Source organism: Pan troglodytes, chromosome 4 (assembly GCF_028858775.2).
Source record: "Pan troglodytes isolate AG18354 chromosome 4, NHGRI_mPanTro3-v2.0_pri, whole genome shotgun sequence".
NCBI lineage: Eukaryota > Metazoa > Chordata > Mammalia > Primates > Hominidae > Pan > Pan troglodytes.
In genome coordinates this window covers 25,464,396-25,482,312 of record NC_072402.2, presented here as the reverse complement: position 1 = coordinate 25,482,312, position 17,917 = coordinate 25,464,396, and the positions used below count along the sequence as shown (strand labels likewise).

Below are 17,917 nucleotides of genomic sequence, written 5' to 3'. Positions count from 1 at the left end.
GTGTGGATGTCCTTTCTGTTTGTTAGTTTTCCTTCTAACAGACAGGACCCTCAGCTGCAGGTCTGTTGGAGTACCCTGCCGTGTGAGGTTCGTTGTGCCCCTGTTGGGGGGCGCCTCCTAGTTAGGCTGCTCAGGGGTCAGGGGTCAGGCACCCACTTGAGGAGGCAGTCTGCCCCTTCTCAGATCTCCAGCTGCGTACCGGGAGAACCACTGCTCTCTTCAAAGCTGTCAGACAGGGACATTTAAGTCTGCAGAGGTTACTGCTGTCTTTTTGTTTGTCTGTGCCCTGCCCCCAGAGGTGGAGCCTACAGAGGCAGGCAGGCCTCCTTGAGCTGTGGTGGGCTCCGCCCAGTTCGAGCTTCCTGTCTGCTTTGTTTACCTCAGCAAGCCTGGGCAATGGCGGGCGCTCCTCCCCCAGCCTCGCTGCCGCCTTGCAGATTGATCTCAGACTGCTGTGCTAGCAATCAGCGAGACTCCGTGGGCGTAGGACCCTCCGAGCCAGGTGCGGGTTATAATCTCGTGGTGCGCCGTTTTTTAAGCCCGTCAAAAGCGCAGTATTCGGGTGGGAGTGACTCGATTTTCCAGGTGCCTTCCGTCACCCCTTTCTTTGACTAGGAAAGGGAACTCCCTGACCCCTTGCGCTTCCCAAGTGAGGCAATGCCTCGCCCTGCTTCGGCTCGCGCACAGTGCGCGCACCCACTGACCTGCGCCCACTGTCTGGCACTCCCTAGTGAGATGAACCCGGTACCTCAGATGGAAATGCAGAAATCACCCGTCTTCTGCCTTGCTCACGCTGGGAGCTGTAGACCGGAGCTGTTCCTATTCGGCCATCTTGGCTCCTCCCCCTGGTAGTTTTTTTTAATGGACGCTTGACATTCGAACGCTCTTGTAGAACTTAAAAAGTTTACTTTATTGTACAAAATATTCATTAAATTTTCTATAAAATGTTGATATATAGCATATAACTGTACATTCTTTTATTAGCTATGAATAGTGATTTTTTTAAACTGAAAATATTCAGGAAGCTATAAGTTTTGATGAAGGTTTTAGTAAATAAAAATATAGGTACGTAACTTTTCCCTGTGACTTTTGCAAACAAAATCCTCATCTTAGTCCTAAATGCTATGTGGTAATGCTTACTGACTTGATAAAAATTTAAGTTTGTAAAAGAAACCATCATACATTTCTTAGTGTCTCTTTGGATCTATTTAACTAATGCCTCTTGCTGAAAAGGGAAAAGATTTTATATTTACATATTAAGATTAATGGTTTATTAATTTAACTCATGAGATGTTACGATCCCCATTTTCAGAAGAGACTGTGAATGCTTGATAAGTGGTAGAATGAGGAAGCTCAGGACTGCTTGGCCTTAAAGCCATACTCTTTCCACCACACATTTGCTCATGTACCATTCTGCTAGCATGAAAATCCTGATGTAGATCCCTAAGTGGAAATTAAATCGATGTTGTATTGATACCTGGGTCTCAAGCTGCATCCTCCTCTTCTGTCCAACATCTTAAGGTTGGAGTGCCCTACCTTCAGGACAGTCAGTTCCGCCATGACATGATGGATGGATTCTTAAAAATCATCACACTATGTCAGATGCATAATGAGAAACACAGAACTTATGGAAAAGATGGGGTTAGGAAAACACTGCTCAAGGACTTGGTCGTTGACACTTAAAAAAAATAGAGACCTGATAAAAATGTTGTACACATTAAATATTTAATACTTATAAACCACAATACATATGGCATATTATCTTTAAAAAACTTTAAGTTTACTTGTAGAAGTGGGCATCAGAAGGATGGCAGCTTGTGTGTTATTGTGAAATGATAGAATGAGCATTATCTAAAATTGGAGGAAAATTATAACACTAGATGTGGTTAAGTGTGGCTAGTAACACAGGTGTTGAACTGAGTAGCTGGTGGTTGTTTGAGGTATGTATTTGAGGTATGTGGCTTGTTTCATGTGGGTACAATTTTCTGTGTTCACCAAGTTTCTTGTGGATGAAATAGCACTTATAAGCAAATGCAAGTTGAGGCTGTATTCAAATTGTTCCCCAATATATTATCAATTGCATTGGAACAATTTCATGATTTCAAAATAAGGGTTATAGCAGAATTAAATGTACTTGGTCCTCTTCTCCTCTCCATCTACACTCCCCCTGCTGTTGCAACTGGTTTTCAAATACCATTTGTATAATTATATATTTATCCACCAATTTTACATGGCTTTAAATATCATTTATATATTGATAACTTCCAAATTTATGATGTCAATCTCATCTTTTCTCTAAAATTCCAGACTCATTTCTTTAGTTACAACTTGATGCATTTCTAGGATATTTATTTCATAGACACTTCAAACTAGGCATATTTTAAGCCCTTTGATTCTTACCCAAAACCTGTGACTGATACAGGAGGAAAGTCAAGCCTGCTTCAGAGATGCCTGGGCTTCATATGTTGCTACTTTCTGTAAGTGGGCTGATGCTTCTCTAGTGCCCTAATCAGAGGTGTTTCTGAAGGTCAGAGGGCAGAGCTGTAAACTGTCCACTTAGCCATTTATCTTTTGTGGATGGAGAAATGGCCTGAAGTATGAAGCTACTGCTTCAACCCTGAGCAGTGCTTATGGTGTAGTTGATCGGTGAGGGGCTTGGAAGAATCAAGACTAGAGACAAAGATGTTTGGGGAGAAGTCATGTGAATAGATTGCCAGGAGTTAACACTGAGTATGAGGGGGTGTTTCCCAAAAGGTTCTCAACAACCGTGAAATCAGAGTGAGGCTCCGTTGCATATCAGCCAGACTCTCCTTTGTCACCACAGTGCCATTAACAGCATGATGGTAGGGATGGAGGTTATGCATAGGTTTGACAGCATGAGCTCCCTCTTACCAAGACTGATGTAGCAACTGGTGGTTGCTGAATGTCCAAACAGCAAGCAGCAGAGACCAAAGCTAAGTACTTCTCAATAAACCATTTACTGGTACACTGATCCCAACCAGACTTTATCACTCCAAAGGAAACAGCAATTCATTCTTATTGGAATTAATACTTTGGCTAATGTATTTACTTTAGCCTCCTAATACATCCTAATACAAGCACCATCATCTAAAGGCATAAAGAATGCTAGCTTTAACCACATGGAGACCTGCATCACACGGCCTCAAAGAGACTAATATGAAGGAGCTGTAGCAATGGGTACGTAGTGATAGGACTGATTCACTGGCCTCACCATATACCATGTCACCTGAAGTAGCTGGCCTCATACAATTTAATGGCCTGTTGAAGACCCAGGCACAGTGCTGGCTTAAGGACAGCTTCTTGGAAGGTTGAAGTATTGTCCTCCAGGATGCAGTGTGTGCATTCAATGGCTGGTATCTGTTTCTGTGTCCCCAATAACTAGAATGCAGAGGCTCAGAAAGCAGGAGGTAAAAGTGAGACTGACCCCTGTCTCTGCTACTTTTAGTGACCTACTGCCTGAATTTGTTTCCTACTTTAGACTCCACTGGATTAGAAGTTCTGGTTCTGGCAGTGGGGCTGGGGGAAGAATGTGTCTGCTAGGAGACAACTGAGGGCCCCACTGACCTATCACCTGGTTGTTTTGGGCCTCTCATGCCCATGGACCAGCAGGCAAATAAAAGAGTTAGAATGTTGCCCCTGGTGTACTTGATCCTCTTTACCATGAGAACACCCAGGTTGCTGCTGCTCAGTGAAACTCAGAGGATTTGCTGGAACATCTGGTGACTCCACACTCATTGATAACTTTCGACTATTGTCGGTTTGTAGACAAATCCCAAATCTGTCCTCTCCAAAATGTCAGCACCAAAATGGCTCTATCTTATCCTGATCAGAGATGCTTATGGTTCATATGAAAAATACAGAATGGCATTTTATATATTAAAACTTGTATTTTTATCTGTATTCATTTTTGGTTCTTTTTTCTCCAAACTATATATTTCCTAACATAAAAATAAAATTGAATTGAGAGACTGAGGATTTGACAGTAGGAAGGCCTTACTCTAAATGATATTCCAACTGCTTCCACCATAGAGTTTTAAAGCATTATCTTAAAGTGTTTAGATAAAAAATTTTCCACTTGAAAAAAATACCTCTAGGTTTATATGATAAAAACACCAACAAATATATTAAGCATGGTATAAGGTGCCCTCTTTGATCTGACTGTTGTTCCCACACTAGGCATCTCTCAAGGCTCTCCCCATTTGGCACTTCATGCCACCCCGCCAAAATGATACCACCAAATATACTATATTGCTTCTTATGTCTGTGCCTAGAAAGTTCTCTCTGATGTCATGTTCCACCCTCTACCCCTAACCCCCACCCCTATTTGGTCTGTCTGTGCTGAGCCCATTATAAAATTGCAAGTTTGTCTTTCTCTTTAGAATTATACTTACCCAGAGAAAGGACTATGCATTAAAAACTATTTTGCAACCATAGCATATGGCACAGTGGTTGGAACACAGGAGGTATCAATGAATGAATGACTTGTGCAGTTAAGACATTATAATTCTTTTTGCTTTATTTATCTCTATAAAGGAATGGGAGAAAATGAATGATTGTAAATATTTCTTAGCAGTCAAAGTTTATCTGGGGGAATGCAGAGGCCTCGTTAGTCCCTTTTAGAGAGGTAGAAAGTTGTAGAATTAAGTTTATGGTAAAAGGATTTCATGAAAGCTTTGTAATTTTGTCACTGATTTGAATTGCTATGCACCTATTAATAATTTACATTCAATTTCAGATTGCAGAGGAGGGATCAACCATTTCTTGTGTGGTTGAGAGAACCAGAGGAGCTCTGGATTATGTGCATGTTTTTTACACCATTTCACAGATTGAAACTGATGGCATTAATTACCTTGTTGATGACTTTGCTAATGCCAGTGGAACTATTACATTCCTTCCTTGGCAGAGATCAGAGGTAAACCCTACCTTTTTTGTTCCTTTGAAAGCCTCCTGGAAAGCTTTTCCTGAAGTGTTTGTTCTGTAATTTCTTTGCAGCTTTTGTTTGAAGTGTCACTTCCCATTATTATTTACAACTGTAACTGATACATTAGAATTTGCTTCAAACATGTCTGCTGTAAAACCTTTACCAGGTAGAGTTAGTTTCTTCATCACTTTATTTTGTACAGAACTTTATCATGACATTTTTGCTTTGGATTTTAAGTGATTTCCTATGGATCTGTCTCCTATGATAGATTGGGACTGGGGCCATGTCTAACCCCGGCATACTGCATATGTCAAAACATGTTTGTTTAATTAATAAGAAAGGAGAAATTGTTTTTTCACTTTAAATTTTGAATTAAATTTTGTAGAGCATGGCTCAGTTATTCCTATTCCTTTTATAACTTTTTTTGGATTAATTGCTTGTGCTGGACTCCTAAGGCCCATTATGAATCTACTTTCTAAAATACTGTTCCTGAGCACGTCAGGCTCTCCTTAGGCAGACACTAGCCACAGATACATTGCCCTTGCTTCTTATCCTATCACATCTCATCATAGAACATGCAGTTTCTTAATTGGGAAGTCTCTACCTGATGTTGGTAATACCACGGTCTTTGGTACAAAAAATATATGATATTATATTGATAAATCAACATATCATATATGATGTAATACTGATGCATGTATAGGCTACTGTCAAAAATGCTACTGCTCAGCACCTGCCTTAGTCTGTTGGGACTGCTATAACAACATACCTTACACTGGGTAACTTATAAACAACAGAAAGTTATTGCTCACAGTTTTGGAGGCTGGGACGTCTGAGAGCAGGGTGCCTGTAGATTCTGTGTCTGGTGAGGGCTTACTCTGCTTCAAAGATATGGTGCCTTCTCAATATGCCCTCCTCACGGTGGAAGGGGCAAACAAACTCCCTCAACACTAATTCCATTCATGAGGGCTCTATCCTCAAGCCCTCATCACCTCCTGAAAACCCCATCTTTTAATACCACCACTTTGGGGATTAGATTTTAACATAGGAATTTGGGGGACAGGAGGTCAAGACATTCAGACTATAGCAGCATCCATTATTTTTAAGGAATTAATCTATTCAGACTTCTCTTTCTCTTTATATGTCTATATACACACATATGCACACACACATACAATGTTTTAATGTTTTAATTTGTGCAGAAATAAGTCTTAAGTGGTAACTTCATTTAGATATTATTTAGTTGCCTTTTGAATTTTCTTCTGGTAAATAATTTCTAAATGCCTCATTGCTTAGTGCCTCTGGATATTTATATTTTTAGGTTCTGAATATATATGTTCTTGATGATGATATTCCTGAACTTAATGAGTATTTCCGTGTGACATTGGTTTCTGCAATTCCTGGAGATGGGAAGCTAGGCTCAACTCCTACCAGTGGTGCAAGCATAGATCCTGAAAAGGAAACGACTGATATCACCATCAAAGCTAGTGATCATCCATATGGTAACCTGCTCCTTTTGCAAGAAAAATCCTCTCTTCTCTGGGTGTACTTAGTTTTGTTAAGAACTTCTTAAGGCACTTTTTGCAAATGACGGAATTAGAATGCCTTCAGACCTCCTAATTTCTAAACTCTTTAACTTGTATGCTACTGTTTTGAGAGACATTGTTTATGAGATAAAATACAAAGATCAGTTTCCAAACTTCAATAATATGTTTTGAAAAGTTTTTGCAGGATTATTTAAAATGGAACAAAGTATTTCTGTTCATAGCTATCAAATTTCTTTAATTTAGTAATTATCCTATGGTGATTTGTTAACACCTAAGTAATTGAAATACTTTGTAATTTATATTTTATTAAGCTTCAAGAAGTGAAGCTATCACTCTATATTAATTTCTTTTTGTCTTATGCTTAATAGTGACAATTTTCTCAATTGGGGAACTATCACAGATGTCTGTCCTAGTAAATTGAGAATGTTTTCTGTATTGAAAAATAATATTTCTTCTATGGGAATGTATCAAGAACATCTGTTAAAAGGTTTGGGTAGAAATCTTGAGAGGCTTTTCACCTTTAGTTTTCATAGTTAGGTTTTGTTTGTTGATTTGTTTATTTTTAAGTGTTGCAACTCCTTTAAGGTGCCATTTAACCTGTTCTACTATATGTTCTAGAATGATTTCTGGAGAGTCTAAAAATATATGAGTAAAAGTTAGAAAATATGTATTTTAAAACTGTATCAGTATTCCTGCTATTGATGCTGCTGTGGGAAGAAAAGCTTTCTTTGAGTAAAGACATGGAAAAATAACAATTTAACTTTCATTATTCTGAAAGCTTATGAACATATTCTGTATCAAAAGCATGTTAGTTAAATCTTTGCTAAAATATTTTCTAAATAAAGGCCCTCAGAATTTTGGCCTGGTGATCAAAATAATTGTGTAAGATCGCTTTAATTGAATAAGAAATTCTTGCACAGTTCCTTGGGACAGTGCCCTGGACCCTTTGTCTCCACTAGGCTTGCTGCAGTTCTCCACAGGGCTGCCTCCTCAGCCTGAGGACGCAATGACCCTGCCTGCAAGCAGCGTTCCACATACCACTGTGGAGGAGGAAGATGGAGAAATCAGGTTATTGGTCATCCGTGCACAGGGACTTCTGGGAAGGGTGACTGCGGAATTTAGAACAGTGTCCTTGACAGCATTCAGTCCTGAGGATTACCAGGTAATTCACTCAGTCCTTTTGAAGTTGTATTTGCAACTTGTAAAACAGACATAATCCTTCTCTGGAAGGGATATACACTGTACCTGGAACATAGTGACTCACGCCTGTAATCCTAGCACTTTGGGAGGCCAAGGCGAGAGGATTGCTTGAGGCCAAGAGTTGGTGACCAGCATGGGCAACGTCGCAAGTCACTTTCTCTACAAAAAAAGAAAAAACAAATTAGCTGGGTGTGGTGGTGCAGCTACTCTGGATGCTGAGGCAGGAGGATTGCTTGAGCCTACGAGTTCAAGGCTATAGTGAGCTATGATCCCACCACTGCACTCCAGCCTTGGTGACATTGTGAGACTCTGTCTCTAAAATAAAAAAAGAAAAAAGAAAAATAAAAAAAGAAAAGAAAAGAAAGAAAGAAAAAAGAAATAATCTACTTTATCTAATTAATTGGAGAATATTTATTTAGAATTTACATTGAACATTATTCATACACACTGAAGTGTTTTCAATTTTGTATTTTACTTGTCTTAGCATTTATAATAATTTGGGATATAACAAACATTCTGATTTTACAAATTTGTATACAGAATGATTGTAATCTATTCATATACAGAATGATTGTAATCTAATGGATCAGTCTTTTATATTTCAGAATGTTGCTGGCACATTAGAATTTCAACCAGGAGAAAGATATAAATACATTTCCATAAACATCACTGATAATTCTATTCCTGAATTGGAAAAATCTTTTAAAGTTGAGTTGTTAAACTTGGAAGGAGGAGGTAAGGCTGGTGATTCAAAAATGTTAAATATTTGCTTGTCTACCCATGCTGATGAAAGTAGATTCCTTTAGGGAAGTAAGTTCCTTTGAATTAATCTTACTTAAATAAATGAATAAATTATTAGTTTTTGAAGAGAGCAGCCTGAAAGTTAATAATTGCTTAAGATACATGATAATATATACCATAATATATGTGGTAATATAATCTATATCAATCATTTTTGATTGATAATCCCTTTCTTGGTAAAAAGAAAATTTTCCTCTTTACATAAACTTTTAGAATTAGTTTTAGAGATTAATATTCAACTCATAGTTTCACATTGATATGCTTTCGCTATGAGGTTTGGTTAATTCTGAGTAATATCTCTTGTTTATTATATGGACAGCATGTTTGTGCTATTTTTCCCCCTTATTATTACCCACTGATATTTTTCTAGAAGAGATGTGCTTTTAGAGTGAAAAGTATAAGTGTACTAAGTCACCAAATTACAGTTTTCATTCATGGTAGGTTCCCCTAAGGTCACCTCTCTCTTTTCTGTTTTTTGCTGTAGCTCTGCTAGATCTATCTACAGATATAACGCTGTAAAATCTGGTCCTTTTGGTTGATCTATAGTGAGTTGATTATTAATAAAAGAAGTCAACAATACCTTAACTTCAGTTCTGCTATTCAGAAAGCTCTGATTATCAAGGGTTATTGGAGTCAAACTTATTTCATGGCAAAACTCATCTGCGCTAAGTGAGGCTATTGATAATATGTATCCCAATTAGATGGAATACTTTGCAAAAGTGTTAATGTGTTTATCAGGTGCTACTGGGAGTGTTATGGAATACATACGATATGCATTGTTAATTACCTTTATAAGTATGAGAAATTGAGAGATGATATGGTGTTTATCAGGACAGTCCCTTTCATTACAAAACCTGGTATCATTACCTCATTATTATTATTTATTATTTTGATGAAGAAAGCCATAGTACATAAGCCATCCAAAGGAAAAATTGGTAGGACTGAGATATGAAAATTGTCTTTATGTATAAAGTAGATATTTTGGGTAAATATGCAAAAATTTTTCTTTCCTGTGTTCCCAAATCTCGGGTAAGAGCAAGGAGACCAAGCCAGTGTTTGGGAGCAGGGAAATGGTTAAACAGTGCTGAGCTTGGTTGAATGCATAAAACAGTAGAAATGTGCTGTCTAGTAGGTGGCATATAAAAATACCAGCTTTTCTTGTCTTCCAGAGACAAGTCCTTGCATCTCCAAATCACTATTTGCATTACTAAAAAGGTTACTATAAAATATTTGAAAAGTTGCCCTTTGTATCACTTAAAGCCAAAAATCCTTATGTAATAGAAAGAGAAAATGTTAGTGACCATGAGCTAATACTGATTAATAATTGTACATGAAATGTTATTGAGATGATAATAATACTTGTGATCATATGACCACTTATAGTGACACTTGTTATATTATTGAGAAACTTCTCCCCATATCTCTAGAATATGCATTGTTATGTATTAATTGGACTTGAATACTCACTAGAAAACCAACCTTGCAGTTTCATAGGAAGCAATGGTGGCCGAGAATCTGATTTATCCCTCAGTGAGTTGGGATTGGAGGAAAAGGAATTTATACAATGACCTCTACTCCTGGACTCATATGTAGGGACTGTCTAACATGTCAAGTAGCTTATAGAGCTTAATTCTTTGGAGAGTCAAGGACTTATTTCATGCTTTTTGACTATAAAGCTGATGAAACTGATGATTCTACATAAGGTAGCCACAACCTGAATAGATGTCTTACGCTAGCCAAAGTATATATGGTGTTGAACTTCTTTTTTAATGACTTCTGGATAATGTGGGAGCAAAGCCATGTACCAGATATTTGCTGCAAATCCATTTTGCCTTTTGGATCTGTATGATGATTTCAGGTTCTGGGTGCCATACATTCTCATGTCTGGTATATTCCCATCCTATTGACAGGCAAAAACACAGGGCAAAAGGAGAAGAGAGGGCAGATCTTAACACTAGCATGTCAATCAAGGATATTGGTAGAAGCGTATATGTATGGATGTGGCTTTGCTATTTTTACTCTCCTTTTTTTCTATTGCTATCATCACTGCCCTTCCTATCTTCTTTGTTTGCAAACATTTGGTAAAATAATGGTTGGGGTACAAGATGTATTAGAGGGAAAGGTGTAACCACTTTCTCTTTATTATTGCCAAAGTACTTTATATTTTATATTTTGATGATATTATTTATTTTCCATTATTTTATTTGATCTTTACAACTCTTAGTCCATTTCGTGCTGCTATAACAGAATACCACAGACTGGGCAATTTATAAGCAATAGAAGTTTACGTGGCTCATGGTTCTCGAGGCTGGAAAGTCCAAGACTTGGGGGCTGCACCTTTTAGGGCATTCTAGATACATAATAACGTAGTGGAAGGCTCCACATGGTCAGAGAATGCATATGAGAGGGCAAGAGAGGGCTGAACTTGGTTTTACAAGAAACCCATTCTTGCAGTAATGAACCCACTCCCAGGATAACAACATTAATTTATTCATGAGGGCAGAGGTGTCATGACCTGATCACCCCTTACAGGTCCCAATTCTCAACACGGTTGCATTTGCGATTAAATTTCCCACATGTGAACTTTGGGGAATACATTCAACCCATAGCAACAACATTTCTATAATAAAAGACAGCATCTTTCATAGGCGAGGAAACTGAGATACCAAGAAGTTTAGTGACTTGCTGAAATTTTTACAGCTGGCATCTTTCACAACCAGGAAAGCAGAATTGTTAGGTGGCTTGTCTAGGACTCTTTCCACAATGCCAGTGGCCAGAGGGTGATCAAGTTTGAGAATGGTAAATAAATGTGGTGGGGATTTGAATGTGTGGATGGAAGGAAAGGTTAGATGCATTTCTCAATATTGAACTGGTCGTTGTGAATGGTAAGGTGATTATCACAGGCGTATTAGGCCTAAGCATATGATTATACAATCAGATAAATATATTTTAAATATCTAAGATATTAGAAAATAATTTATGTTGGTGTAAAAAAGTGAAAATTTAAAAATAATACTAGATTGACAGAAATGGGAAGTAACAGTTACAGTCTACATGGAGTATTTCATGAAACTGTGAATGAAATTTTGATAATTTGGTAGCTTGACTGGTGCTATAATTCTACTATTTAAAATGATCCATTTCTTATGGAAGAGTGCATGTTATTGGGTGAATATTACTGCATTTTCCTCTTTGCTTGATATGTTTTAAGACCTCTCAATTTTCTCATTGTGTCAATGTGTGTTGTGTGGGTTGTGTCTCTGTGTCTCCTTGTGAAGTAGCTGAACTCTTTAGGGTTGATGGAAGTGGTAGTGGTGATGGGGACATGGAATTCTTCCTTCCAACTATTCACAAACGTGGTAAGCAGTTTTTCTAAGGTCCTTTACTATTATAGGTTTTTATTTTAACTTCTCATTTTAGAGACAATACTAACCACTTATTGACACCTACTATGTGTAGGTCCTTTACACATTTTATCTTATTAACTGTCACAGAAACTTTATGAAGTATGATTTCCTTCATGTTGTAGTCACCCAGCTAGAAAGGGATCAAGTCAGAATCACATCCCTTTCTGCTTCCAAAACCCAGACTCTCCTTGTATGAACCTAATGTAGTTTCCTGATTCTAGTTGTGATAGAAATTTCACTTGAATGTCATTTATAAAAATGGTTGTTTGGAAACATTTTACATAGCTTCGAATATGTAAAAAGAGGTCAATAGAAAATTTGTATTTTCGTTTTAAATACATCACACTTATTCTCTGTACAAAAAAGAACTATGAATCCTTATATGTAAAATGTAATCAAAACAAATGGGGAGTAATCCCAGCACTTTGGGAGACCGAGGCGGGCTGATCACCTGAGCTCAGGAGTTCCAGACCAGCCTGACCAACATAATAAAACCCCGTTTCTACTAAAAATACAAAAATTAGCCAAGCGTGGTGGCATGTGCCTGTAATACCAGCTATTCAGGAGGCTGAGGCAAGAGCCCAGGAGGCTCTTGAACCCAGGAGGCGGAGGTTGAGTGAACCAAGATTGTGTCACTGCACCCTAGACTGGGTGACAGAGCAAGACTCTGTCTCAAAGAAAAAAAAAAAAAAGAAAGAAACAAATGGGAAAAATAAATAAGGAAGAAAATAAATGGAAGGATAGTTGGCAATTATTGAAGGTGATATTGAAAAGAGGATGCCTTTTGAAGTAGATTTATATACAAACATGATTCAGCTTTTTACCTCAAATATTTTTTTCATATATGAAAAGCATACTTAGAATATTTGTTTCTTGAAGAAGAGCATTTTCTAATCCTCAAATCCTTCTTTTTTCACAATGTCAGATTTTATATTTTAGTGTCAGAACTCATGATTTTACTGCCTTCATTCCTAACTTCCATCAGTGCCTAATGCAACCTCTGTAGTTAATTACTCTATTACTTTTAGAATTGTTCATTTTCTAGTCTGTAGACATTAATGCAACATAAAATTTGAACATACTTTTTAGGAAAAACTTAAATGCTGCTTTAGATCATGGCATCTTTTTAGCTACAGAATGGGACTATTTAGGATCAGGAGAGATAGATTTATAGTATCATCACATGATGAAAAAATAGGCCTAGAATTCATGCACATTGGAAACCAAGAATCTGTTCTGCCAGAATGGGAAACTACTTATTATTTCATGAAGGTAAGAGTCATTTTGGCTCAAGTTCTTTTGAGGTCAGAAAGGTCGTGGGAGACCTTCCTCATATACTCTGTGGAAGAATGTTCTCTTTCATAGAGAAGAAAAAGAAAAACAAGTTTTCCTTATTCATCTCCAAGTGCTTATGCAGCACTTGTACATCACGTTGGTGCCAAAGTAGAGAAAGGTCATAAAAGCATGAATATGTGTGGCACCCATTTGTGTCTGCCTTTCTTTCTAAAACAAATTAGAATGTACTCAATGAATGGAAGGACTCTTTTCAAAAAGTTGTTCATTGGCTTTTCCTTTGATTTGTAAATTACTGATCAACATTTTTTTTTTCTATTTGTTGGAACTTGTTCATGCAGCCAGTCTAGGAGTGGCTTCCCAAATTCTAGTGACAATTGCAGCCTCTGACCACGCTGATGGCGTATTTGAATTTAGCCCTGAGTCACTCTTTGTCAGTGGAACTGAACCAGAAGATGGGTATAGCACTGTTACATTAAATGTGAGTACCTTTTCTTCCTTCATTCCTAGACACTTTCTGTTGTTTTAAAAACTGTACTGTGCTATGAAAGTGTGTTTTATGCTTTCCTTTTTTTGTGTAGGCTGAGGGGAATGAGCCTATTGGCACAGGCAATACAAAGTGGTGATCGAACAGTCGTTTGGCATTTATTTTTGTCTTTAGTATTGCACATGGAGTCATTGTTTAATTCTGAAGATCCTTGACCCTTTAAGGAACATAATGGAGCTATACTACAAGTATTTATCTTACATAGATTTTTGTGTTTGTTCAGATAGGCTGTGGTAACAAACATCTCTAAAATATCAATGGCTGGTACAACAAAGAATTGCCTTCCTCCCTCCCTCCCTCCCTCCCTCCCTTCTTTCCTTTCTTTCTTTCTTTTTTCGAGACGGAGTTTCGCTCTTGTTGCCCAGTGGAGTGCAATGGCATGATCTCAGCTCACCACAACCTCCGCCTCCTGGATTCAAGCGATTCTCCTGCTTCAGCCTTCCAAGTAGCTGGGATTACAGGCATGCACCACCACGCCTGGCTAATTTTGTATTTTTAGTAGAGACGGGGTTTCTCCATGTTGGTCAGGCTGGTCTCAAACTCCCAACCTCAGGTGATCCACACGCCTTGGCCTCTCAAAGTGCTGGAAAAGATTTGTTTTTCATTCGTAGTATGTATATGTCCAACTTAAGTTAGCAAGGGGCTCTGATTATTAGTCACTTTGGGCACCAAGGCTATATCTCAGCAGGTGCTTTTATCTTCTTGGTGGAGGGAAATGTGGATGTGAAGAACAGCATACCAGCTCTTATAGCTTCTTTCTGGAAGTGATTTACATCATTTCTACTTAACTTCCTTGATCAAAGCAGGTCTCCTGGCTGTGCCTAATGTCAGTGGGTGAAGTGCAATCCTGTCCTGTCTCTCTCCCATAAGGAAAGAAAATCTAAAACATGGGTGAACTGGCAATAACAATAACTCTATATGATGTGTGTGTTTGTGTACCTACTCTGCTTTGTTCCAGTAGAAATTAGGAAGGATTCATTGTTCAGTGACTCACAGGAGCTAGCTGCTTGCTCAGCTTCCATACGAATAATGAAGAACTATCACTCAAACATATCCTTTTGTACTATTATGGCAGATTTTCAATAAACTGTTGTGCGATAAATTCAACACCTTAGAAAGGATAACTAATGACTCAGGAAAGATAAAAAAAGCATTAAGGGAAAGGATCAACTTTTATAAAATTACTGTCTCTAAATTTTATTTTGATGTAACCATCATATTTCAAGAATAAATAAAAATTACTCTTAGTTGGGATTTACTTGGAGAAATTTTTAAACTTTTCATTCTTAACATATTATTGACAAAAGCATATCTTCCTTCTTAAATGTATTTTCTTATACTTTGGGTCAAATATGTTTTTTGATGAGTTTGTTTACATAAAATATTGAAGATAAAAGTAAATGTGATTTGTTTTAAAATGAGTTTTACAGATCACTTTTCAGAAAAACACCATTTATACATTCCTTGCAATGAAATATATACCATTTTTGCAGTGATTGTGAAAATTTTATGAGTGTGCCTGAATGTAATATGTTGTTAATCACATTTAATTTATTGGGCATAAAATAAAAGATACACAAAAGATAGTTATAATTTAAATAGAAGCTATGTTTTTTTTCACCAATTTATAGTTTCATGCAACAATCGCCTTTGAAATTTCAATTGTGTTTTATTTATTTTTTTTAAGAGATAGAGTCTTGGTGTGTTGCCCAGGCTGGAGTGCAGTGACACCATCATAGCTGACTGCAGCCTCGAAGTCCTGGGCTCCAGGGACCCTTCTGTCTCAGTCTCCTGAATAACTGGGACTACAGGCATGTGCCACTGCACTCGGCATAGTCACTTTTTAAATATCCTCTATTCGTAAGACTCTCTGTGGGCCTTCAAAGATGGATAGTATATGACCCCTGCCTGCAGCAGTCTTGTAGTCTGGAGAAGAACTTATATAAAATAAAATTGTGCTGCTATCATTATTGTATTTATAAGCCTCCAAGTAACTGGCTTTAATCTCTCTTTTAATAGATTTTAATATTAAGTATTTTGTAGGTTATAAGACATCATGGAACTCTGTCTCCAGTGACTTTGCATTGGAACATAGACTCTGATCCTGATGGTGATCTCGCCTTCACCTCTGGCAACATCACATTTGAGATTGGGCAGACGAGCGCCAATATCACTGTGGAGATATTGCCTGACGAAGACCCAGAACTGGATAAGGCATTCTCTGTGTCAATCCTCAGTGTTTCCAGTGGTTCTTTGGGAGCTCATATTAATGCCACGTTAACAGTTTTGGCTAGTGATGATCCATATGGGATATTCATTTTTTCTGAGAAAAACAGACCTGTTAAAGTTGAGGAAGCAACCCAGAACATCACACTATCAATAATAAGGTTGAAAGGCCTCATGGGAAAAGTCCTTGTCTCATATGCAACACTAGATGATATGGAAAAACCACCTTATTTTCCACCTAATTTAGCGAGAGCAACTCAAGGAAGAGACTATATACCAGCTTCTGGATTTGCTCTTTTTGGAGCTAATCAGAGTGAGGCAACAATAGCTATTTCAATTTTGGATGATGATGAGCCAGAAAGGTCCGAATCTGTCTTTATCGAACTACTCAACTCTACTTTAGTAGCGAAAGTACAGAGTCGTTCAAGTAAGTATCCCTTAGTGTGTTATTATTATTATTAGCTATCAGAATCCTGAAACAATCAGTTTTAAATTTTATTTAATAGAAAATTCTATAAAAAGTAGTAAACTCTAACTTTGAAAATGTCCTCTTACAACAGTTTACCTGTAAGGTAACTGGAAGCCAGACACATTTTTTTCTTAGAAATTATGTTTTAAAAGTCAGTAGAAAGTAAGACGGGAACTTTAAAATTATCTAGCACACTCTATTATAACAAGGTTGGTGTAGTCTTGAGGCTGCCTCTGATTTCTGGATGAGTGGATTCATCCACTGGGGTTGCTGTAACAAACTGCCATAAACTGGGTGGCTTAGAAACAACAGACATTTTTCCTCATAGTTCTGGAGGCTGGGAAGTGCCACGATTAAGGTGCCAGCAGATTCAGTGCCTGGTGAGGGTCTGCTTCCTGGGCCTTGTGGAGGGTTGAGGGGTCTCTGTCTCTCTCAGGCCTCTTTTACATGGGGACTAACCCCATTTACAAGCGTCTCACCTCCTTCACCTAAGGGCTCCACCTCTTAATACTGTCACCACTGGGATTAGGATTTAAATGTATGAATTTTGAGGCAGGAGGACACAAACCTTCAGACCATAGTAACAAAGTAGTTCAGTGACAGTATTAATTAAGAATGGGCCATGCAGAACAGGTTTGTCAGGGAAGAAGGCGAAGCGGTTAAAGAGGCAGTAATTTAGAGTATGATGATTTGCAGCTAGTTTTTGAGGTCAAGGAACTAAATTAGTTTCCTACTCAATCTTGTAACTGAAATGCAGTTTTGTTTTAATGGCACAGTGAAATAATTAGAAGAGCATCATTCTGTTGTAATATTATGTAAAGTGATGATTAATTATACTCTAATGATTTTTTCCTTTTTGATAACTTTTCAACACATATTAAAATATTTCTGTAGGTAACTGTTCTTTTGTTATAAATTCTATAATAAAAATTTCTCTAGAATGTAAGCTACACTAGAGCAGGGACATTCTGTTTAGTTTATTTTTGAATCCTGAATGTCTAGATTAATGCTGGTGCATATTAAACAATACATATTCTTAAATATTCTTAAATATAAATAGTAGGGCTGGGCACGGTGGCTCACGCCTGTAGTCCTAGCACTTTGGGAGGCCGAGGCAGGCAGATTGCCTGAGCTCAGGAGTTCAAGACCAGCCTGGGCAACATGGTGAAACCCCATCTCTACTAAAATATAAAAGAAATTAGCCGGGCATGGCAGCATGTGCCTGTAGTCCCAGCTATTCCGGAGGCTGAGGCAGGAGAATTGCTTGAACTCAGGAAGCGGAGGTTGTGGTGAGCCAAGATGGCGCCACTACACTCCAACACTCCAGCACTCCAGCCTGCGTGGTAGAGACTCCATCCCTATAAATAAATAAATAAATAAATAAATAAATAAATAAAAAAAATAAATAGTAGAGGGAAAACCCCAAATGAGAATCCTATTTGGCTGATGGAATCTTGCTGAGGTTTCTTGATGACTTTTGGCCAG

The 17,917-nt window shown here is 37.8% G+C and overlaps 1 protein-coding gene across 10 annotated transcripts in view; it reads left to right on the top strand.

Annotated features, from left to right (window-relative positions):
• ADGRV1 (adhesion G protein-coupled receptor V1) overlaps positions 1 to 17,917 on the top strand; it is a 606,362-nt gene that overhangs the window by 106,419 nt on the left and 482,026 nt on the right. For 8 of the 10 annotated variants that reach the window (XR_010156862.1, XM_063810272.1, XM_063810271.1 and 5 more), the window contains 7 exons: positions 4,757 to 4,933; positions 6,264 to 6,444; positions 7,449 to 7,651; positions 8,295 to 8,424; positions 11,769 to 11,849; positions 13,532 to 13,671; positions 15,781 to 16,390. Coding sequence is in view for 9 of the 10 variants with exons in the window: in XM_063810272.1 (XP_063666342.1) it covers positions 4,757 to 4,933; positions 6,264 to 6,444; positions 7,449 to 7,651; positions 8,295 to 8,424; positions 11,769 to 11,849; positions 13,532 to 13,671; positions 15,781 to 16,390 (1,522 nt within the window). In the remaining variant the exon portion in view is untranslated. The remainder of the gene's footprint in view (positions 1 to 4,756; positions 4,934 to 6,263; positions 6,445 to 7,448; positions 7,652 to 8,294; positions 8,425 to 11,768; positions 11,850 to 13,531; positions 13,672 to 15,780; positions 16,391 to 17,917) is intronic. The other 2 variants (XM_063810268.1, XM_063810270.1) reach the window with 2 other exon arrangements.